General features: G+C 29.8%; 2 protein-coding genes across 2 annotated transcripts; both read right to left on the minus strand.

Moving 5' to 3' along the window:
* Nucleotides 1–2039: 2039 nt before the first annotated feature.
* On the minus strand, nucleotides 2040–3152 carry LOC112803683 (pentatricopeptide repeat-containing protein At3g03580-like). Its single transcript, XM_025847163.1, has one exon. It carries the CDS (start codon nucleotides 3150–3152, stop codon nucleotides 2040–2042), a length of 1113 nt encoding a protein of 370 aa, XP_025702948.1.
* A 148-nt stretch (nucleotides 3153–3300) lies between these two features.
* Nucleotides 3301–4568, minus strand: LOC112803684 (F-box/kelch-repeat protein At3g06240-like). Its single transcript, XM_025847164.1, has 2 exons — nucleotides 3639–4568; nucleotides 3301–3315 (listed from the first exon to the last, which is right to left on the minus strand). The coding sequence occupies exons 1-2, from the start codon at nucleotides 4566–4568 to the stop codon at nucleotides 3301–3303; spliced, it is 945 nt and encodes a 314-aa protein (XP_025702949.1).
* Nucleotides 4569–8853: the final 4285 nt, after the last annotated feature.

Consider the following 8853-nt stretch of genomic DNA (forward strand, 5'->3'; position numbering starts at 1 on the left):
AATTTCTTGAAGCCTGAGCTTCAGTTTGGAAATAGACATATTAAGTGGCTATATTAGAAGCAAAGGCCTCCCAAAATTTCGTATAGAATGTGCATCAATGACTACCTTTGCTGACAATGCCGGATTTTACAAATATGTGCAAGTTAGAGATATACCACGCATATAATCTCACATAAAAACAATAGTCACCATACAAACGTTAAACTTTATACTTGGGATGAAGCGAGAGGAGGTCTTCTCAACACCTTTTGCAGGTTTGGAGAGCAATCAGTATGAAACTGGGCTAATGAGGACCGGGACAATTTCAACTCCAAGTTGAGCAAAACAAAATAGATACTCAATCACAATGTTAATAATAAAAGAATTGTGTTTTGAACATAATAACCAAACTCCTCTCACTAATCTTGTACAGCTGACTTTACAACAATCTTATTAATTTTTTCTCTAAACTCTGACCATTCAGCTTTGATTTTTTCCTAGTTTTCCTTTGCCAAGTCATGTTGCAAACATGGTACTTTCTCCTTCACATCCATTTGAGCTTTGAGTGCTTTTCCTTCCACATAAACACCTCTCTTTCTCTTTCGAGTCGTGTTCAGTTCTTTTCGAGAAGCCATGATGTTAGCATTAGTAGTTCTGATTTGCTTTTCTAGCTCCTTTTTCATTTCCTCTAAACGTGCCAACTTTTGCCGCAGCTCTTTTTCTGACGCCACCATATCATTGAACTGATTCTTATTATTTTCAAGGTCAGATTTTAAGTTATCAGCTCTCGACAGTTCTGAAGCAGTGGACTCAATTTTCATATTTGCTTCAATGTAGCTACTACTACAATGTGCAAACACAGTTGCAGTTTCAGATATCAATGCTCTCATTGCTCCTGATAAACCATCATTAGCAGACAAACTGGAGAGATAATCTAAGCTGGTTTTCATGATGCAACAATGTTGAGCATCCAAGAACACTGAAGCATCATTATTATTGATGGTGAAGTCTCGTACTATTATCAGTGCTTCCTTGGTCTCTTCATTTGGAGAAAATGAAATAACATCTGTGCTAGGAGACAGAGACAAATCCTATAGTAGGGTAAGAATCACTTGAAATTGGCATAATCTTATAAATGCAAGATTACAAATTGACATGACCAGAAGCAAAAGTTTTTGTTATATAACCTCATGTCTTCAAAGGTGGTTCTTTTTTACGGGTCATTATTCATTGTTACAGCTTGTCCTGCATATCTACCTTCTTGAAGAGTAAAATTTAGATCTTCTAGCATCTTATAGATATTGGCCAACTGAACACGTGACGGATTTCCTGCTGCAAATGTATGAAATCCACCACCGATCTCAACCTGGCTCCACCCACATTCTTTAACCAGTCCTTTACCATCTATCAATTTTCTCATTGCATGCGCCTCCTTCCACTTGCCGAATGAGGTGTACAAATTAGCCATCAATACATAATTTCCAAAGCTTCCAGGACTAAGATCTAGTAACTTGACAGCAGTAATCTCCCCTAGCTCAACATTACCATGGATCCTACAAGCACTGAGCAAGGGAGCCCAAGCTTGCACTTGTGCTTCCAAGGGCATCCCCTGAATCGTATCTAATGCTAAGTCAAGCCGGCTAACTCGACCAAGAAGATCTACTAAGCAAGTGCAATGTTCTATCTTAGGAGTTATTCCAAAATCTTTTTGCATACTTATGAAGTACTTCAATCCATCTTCTACTAACCCTGCATGGCTACAAGCCAGCAAAACACTGGTGTAAACAATAGCATCTGGAATTATCCCTTCTGTAGTTGTCATTTTGCGAAATAGGTCAATCGCTTCTTTCCCCATCCCATGAATAGCATAGCTATTTATCATGGAAGACCAAACAGTTAAATCTTTATCTGCCACTTTTTCAAATACTTCTTGAGCTTTCTTGATGCTTCCACACTTGGAGTACAAGTGTATGAGAGATGTTTGGACTTGTAGATCGAATTCCAATCCATTTAGAGAAATATAATCTTCCATCTCTTGTGCTATGCTAATTGATCCTATATCAGCACAAGCTGATAACAGTAGCAACGATTGGTCCATCTGGTCTAAAATCTGTCCGTACAAGCCTTCTAAACAAATGCAATGCCTCCAATGGGTGATCCGAATGGGCATCTCCTGCAATCATTGATGTCCATGAGAAAATACTCTTTTTGATAATCAAATCAAATATCCTTCTAGCAGATGCAAGGTCACTGCATTTTGCATACTTAGTTATTAGCAAATTTTCAATGGACTCCTCTTTATCGCATCCATATTTAAGTACAAAAGCTTGAACTGATGAAGCTAATAAGAGATCTCCTACTTGTATACAACCAGATATAAGAATTAGAAATACAATAAAATCTATGCCAGTACTTTGATGCTGCATTTGATTGAATAAATTATATGCTTCCGCAACATGGCCAACTTTCACATAACCTCCCATAATAGTTGTCCAAGAAATTATTGATTTTTCATCCATCAAATCAAAAATCTTCCTCGCTTCCTCCATTTGGCTAAAGTGAACATACATTCCCATTAACGCATTGGCCAAAGTAACTTGAGAATACACAAGTCCAAGTTTGATCAAGCAATAATGTATCGACATCCCTTGCCACCAAAAGCTAAAGGAATCTAAATCTGAATCCGAACAACCTGACAAAATTAAAACAAATGTGGGCGAACTTGGCTCAAAGCCAAGAACCCACATATCTTTCAAGAGGCTGAATGCCGCATCCATAAAAAACCCACGAGAATAAGCCGAAATCATGGAGTTCCAGGACACGACGCTTCTGTGCGCCATTCCATCAAACACGTGGCGTGCACACTCAACATAAGTGCACTTAGCATACATGCCAACAAGTGCAGTTTGAACAAATAAGTCATCTTGGAAGCCAAGTCTCAGAATATGGCCATGAATCATAGTCCCATGAATCATGGAATCCAGGTTGGCACAGGCCTTTAGGAGCAAAGGGTAAGTAAAGGTGTTCCCATGCCCACCAGTGTGTGAAACCATTGAAGTGTATATGTTTAAGGTTTCAATATAGAAGCCGTTATTGGTAGAATCTCGAATCATCAAGTTCCATAGGTAAAGGGGCTTTTTGAAGCTGCTAAGTGATGCAGAACGCATTGCCATTTGAATAATGGACAATTATTCCATTTGTTTTCATTAAACTTTCGGATATCCAAAATTTATTATTTTCTAACACCAAGAGTCATATTTTTTAAAATATGAAACATAATTGACCATTTCAAAATATTAGAATGTAATACAAATTGACTTATCAAATCAATTTTAACTATCAACATGAATATTAAAATTAACTTTCATCTTAAAAAGTTTACATACTCTTTCTATACCCCATTTAAATACATCTTACATTTAAATTTGTATATTTACTAATTAATTAATTTCTTTGATGAAAGAAAAGAGACTTTTTTTATAAATCCATGTACCAAACATGCTTGTTTTGATATTAATATTGTGAATTATTTTGCGCGTAATAACATCAAAGGAAGCCAATTCACTGTTGTGATTTCCGATAAATATTAGATCACATTTGTGGCCCATTCTCATTGGACTAAATTTTGATGAAAAGGGTTCAAGTGTGAAAAGTTTTACCCAAGATTCTTTCACACCAATTTCACCCAAAATAGATATTTCAATGCAATTATTCTTAGCAAAAGAGGAAATCAGAGTAACAGATTTGTTGAGCACTACCAAACTTCTTATAGGTCTATCAACATTTTTTTGCAGCCAAACAATTGATGTGGTTTGAAACGTTTCAGTGCTGAGATTAAATGACACAAGTACTTGTTCTTCTTCGAGTCCATTAGTAGCATGCTCGCTACCCCACCAGTGGCATACTCCATTCAAGTACGCTATAGAAGCATTATATATATGTTCCTTCTTAGTCATTTCAAGATGAAGTTTCTTCCAACAATTACATTTTAGACTATAAATTTGCCAAATTGTTAGAACAGGCTCTTCTACAAAAGTTTGACCATGAATATAATATACACATTGAATCACTTTATAATCATCATTCACATTATCATAACCAAATCCATGAATACTTACTTGCCGATCAAAGCCGGGCTCATCATCAGTAATACCCAGAGGAATAATTTTATGCTGGTCGGTTTTGGGGTTCCAAAGTCCTATTTTTACATCAAGACCTTCTTCTTCATAGTGACATATGATACCATTAACACAGTCTAAAACTCTATAAAAACCATTTTCTTCAAACAGACTTGGCAAATCTAACGTAACTATGTTTTCGTACCTTTCTCCAGAAAGCAAATGCACATCATTTTCATAGACGTCTCCATCACTTCTTTCGTCATCAAAATATCTCCATAGAAGGAGAGACAATGAGTGAGTAGTTTTAGATTTTAAATTCTCGTAGTACATGCTCTTAAAATTAGAATTCTCAAATAAATTTAGCCAAGACTTATGCACGCAACTAAATCGCTTCAAAGACTTAACAGGTAATTTTGCTAGAATTTCCAATACAAAATCCTTAGGAATCTGATCGCTATGGGTTGCCATTTTCGCTGAAGATGAAGATAGAACAATAGAGGATAGAATTTTACGTTTGTAGTGTGCCTCGTAAGATGTAATAAAAAATAAATTAGATTCCAATATACAAGTTTAGAAAAATTTTAATGGTATTACATTTTTGTCGCTCTATTTGTTTCTTTCCTAATCAAGATCTTCAATATATAGCACTAAACATCAAACCAATCAAATTGATTGATTGGGAATATATATCACAAACCTAAATAGAATAAAAAGAAAGCTGATCTAAATTGTGAGCACTTGAATTGCATTTGCAATTACAAACATAAATGTATAATTATTACTCATTAAATTTAGTTTATTTTTAAATAATACTAGATTCTACTAGTTTAAAAAAAATAAACAACCTAAGTTGAAAATAATTACTTGTCATTAATATTTTTTTGTACAAAATAGAAAAGTAAATGAATTTTAAAATAGATCTAAAGTTATTGTTATTTGTGCTATGTTGTTGGGCAAATAAAATAAAAAAGAATTTTGGAGGTTAAATCAAAATGATGTAATTCGAAAAAACAGTAATATTAAGAAGATAATAAAAAATTAGACCTAAAAATAATTTCATATCATTAATATTTTGCTTGTACAAAATAGTAAAGTAAATAAATCTTAAAAGAGATCTCAATTTATCATTATTTGTGTTACGTTGCTTGGCAACCAAAATAAAAAAGAATTTTGGAGGTTAACTCAAAATGATATGATTCGAAAAAATAGTAATGTTAGAAAGATCATAAAAAATCAGTTTAAATTTGTTTTATTTAGCATTCATTAATAGTTTTACAATTTTGAATAATAAAAAAATATAAAAGTAAATATTTATCATTTTGCTCTACTACCAGAAGATTTCAGAGAGGAATCAAAACGAGAGAATACAAGATGAGAAAATGTCATATCCAACTCAAAACTTTAAGCTTCAAGTTAATATGTCTCTCATCTTATATACTCTTTACTTATTCATATTTTTTTTGATGTAGGACTAATTCCTTATACTTCTCACACTTGCAACCCTAACAATAATTTAATGATAAAATAATTAAAAAAATTAGATGTTGAAAGATATATCATTATCCAATTTTTAAAGATGCAGAGAAGTATTGAATCAAAGATGTAGAAAGTGGACGGACAAGGAAGGTGAAGAAAAGAGAAGACTATGCTATTTGAACTATAATTCTAACCGTATAGTCTTTCTTTCTCATTTAAAAATCTCGAGTTATTCGAATCTCATTCCTAACTTTGAAAAAAAAAAGGAGTCTCATTCCTAACTTTAAAAAAAAAAAAAGGAGGCAAAGAAAAAATTTTAAAAAATAAACTTAATTATACAATAAGGACATACATTTAAAGAATAACTTAAGTGATTCTAAATATTAACTTTGGTTAAATTTAAAAAATTCAAATTAATAGTATAGTTAATTAGTGACTAAATAAAAAAATTGATATGTCATAGAAGATAAATTACGTATTAATTGATTAGAAATTATCTTTTTTTTTTAAATACTAGTGTATAGATCTGTGTTTTATACGAGTATGAAAAGAAATTCATAATACATAGATATATTTCATAGTATAACTTTTTGTCATATATAACTAATTAAATTGATGATATATGAATAAAATTAAATAGTTAACTACCATAATATAATTTATGAGCATGCATTACCCAAATTTTTTTACTATTCAATATTTAGAATTGTATTTGTCAAGTAATTTAAAATAATATTTAATTATTTTATATTTAATATATTGTAATTAAAAATAACATTTTAATATGAATTTTTATTATAATAAAATTTACAACATAATAATTAGTCTTAATGAATAAAAAAGATTTATATTTTTATGTATTTATATGTTTTATATTTAGTTTAAAAAAATAAAGTGTTGCATTTTTATTTTAAAGTGTTCTATATTAAAAAATATTTATTTATATTTTAATATTTTCTATATTTATTAAAATTCCTCAACATTCTTCTTTTATAGCTTCTTTTTTATTTTCATTTATATTATGAAATCCAATGAATCATAAGAGTAGCATATTTAATGCATATAGAGTTAGTTGAGCTTATTTTAAAAACATCTTTTATGTAAAATTATATGTTCGAATTAAAATCTAAAATAAAAGAAATTAGCATTAAATTCCTTCTTGAACATGTAATAACAAGCTAAGCACTCATCTAAAATTTTTACTGAAAAATAAGGGATACCCTTATTATACTTTTATTTCTAAAAATAGCACATACAAAAAAAAAAAGAACTATAAAGATTTGTAAGTTACAAATACAACAAACAAATTAAATAAAAGCAGGTGCTAGCTAGCTGTTCAATAACTAAGTCATTTTGGAAGCCAAATCTCAGAATATGGCCATGAATCATAGTCCCATGAATATTGAATAATGGAACCAAGGTTGGCACAGGCCTTTAGGAACAAAGGGTGAGTGAAGGTGTTCCCATGGCCACCAGTGTGTGAAATCATGAGTTTTATAGGTAAAGGAGCTTTTTAAAACTACTAAGTGATGCAGAACGCACTGCCATTTGAATAATGGAACATTATCTGATTTGTTTTCATTAATATTTCAGATATCCAAAATTGATTCGTGTGATATAATTTATTATTTTCTAACACTAAGAGTCAGTAATTTTTAAAATATGAAACATAATTGACCATTTTAAAATATTAGAATATAAATAATAATAATTTATTTTAATATAAATGAATAATTTTAAAAATATATTTAAAATAATATTTATAATCTTCTTTTAAAATTTAGTTTATAAAACTTTATTTTAAACTTTTATCAATTACTTTCTACATTACGATCCTTTTATTATTCTATTTTTAACTTCAATATTTAGAATTCTCACTTATTTTCATATTTATAAAAATAACTCTGTGTTTTTATAAAATATCCATTTTATCCTTATACTTTATTTATTACCCAAAATACCTCAAAACTTATACAATTATAAATTATACCTCGATTTTTATATACAAATACAATATTATCCTTAAAAAATAAATTGTAATTACTAATCTTTCTTTTATACCAAAACCGAAACCCTTAGCTTTTTTCTTTCAAAATATTACTTATGCTTTAATCTGTTCTCAAATTTTTCGATTACCGAGTTTTCACAGTTTTTAGTTTAATCTTTCAACCACCAATTTCATCAATTTTTTTAAAATACCATACCACAACAGTCCCAAAACTATTAAAATAACTACAGCTGAGCTGTTCCTCATAACCAATCAATAAATCACAACCAACAACAATAATTTAACATAAACTCATTCAAACTCAAACAATAATCAATCAAAACCAACATTCACTTATCAAATTCACATTTAATTATTATAAAATTACTAAACCCTACCTCCGTAAAAAAATCATAACAACAGAAACTCCGCAGAAGTTTTTCGACCAAGTTATTAAAGAAGAAAATGTCAGAAATTATCTATATCTCCTGAAATTTCATTTAGCTGAACTTAAGAAGAAGGAAGGCTACGCCATTATCAATTTTTATCGGACAAAAATAATGCTAACATATAAAAAAAAGAATAATACGAACATTTTTATTAAATTAAATTTTTTATTAAAGTTATAAATCTCAAAAAATTAAAGCTTTCTCAAAAAATCAAAGCCGAAAACTCGAAAATTTTTACGATTTCTCTCTCTTTCTCCCACGGTCTCTCTTTCTTTATTTTCTTTCTACTCTACTTAGTGAGTTTCAAAAACTAAAGTATGTATATGAATGTATCTATATATATATATATATATATATAGGTGCGTTCTGTGGTACCTATTATTTTATTATGTCTATGGTGACTACAAAGAAGTTTACCAATTAATTGTGGACATCTGGTAACTAGCTTCTTTTTTTTAAACGTATCACTAAAAGTGTTGCTTAAAGAAAAAGTGTTACCCTTAATCGTTAATTTGGCTCTGATACCAAATTTTTAACTTTGAATAAAAATAATTTGTAAATTCTATAGTATTGACCATTTCTACTATTTTGATGTATATTTATAACCTTTTAATCTTGTTTTAGTTTATAATATTCTTTTTTGCATGGATTACTGTATATAAAATCTTTTATCTGTTTGTCTTTTTCTTTAATATAATTTCTCAAATCCTCAATAACTTCTTTTATTTCTACACTTTCTCTTGTTTCTAAATATCTGTTTAATTTTTCAATTTCATTCTCCATTTTTTTTTCAGCAGCTTTAATTCTTTTAAGTCATAATATGGTTTTCCAGGCATTTATA

Source organism: Arachis hypogaea, chromosome 5 (assembly GCF_003086295.3).
Source record: "Arachis hypogaea cultivar Tifrunner chromosome 5, arahy.Tifrunner.gnm2.J5K5, whole genome shotgun sequence".
Taxonomy (NCBI): Eukaryota; Viridiplantae; Streptophyta; class Magnoliopsida; order Fabales; family Fabaceae; genus Arachis; species Arachis hypogaea.

Bases quoted from the DNA above. Each gene is read 5' to 3' on its own strand.
- LOC112803684 (XM_025847164.1), bottom strand. From the start codon at position 4,568: ATGGCAACCCATAGCGATCAGATTCCTAAGGATTTTGTATTGGAAATT.
- LOC112803683 (XM_025847163.1), bottom strand. From the start codon at position 3,152: ATGGCAATGCGTTCTGCATCACTTAGCAGCTTCAAAAAGCCCCTTTAC.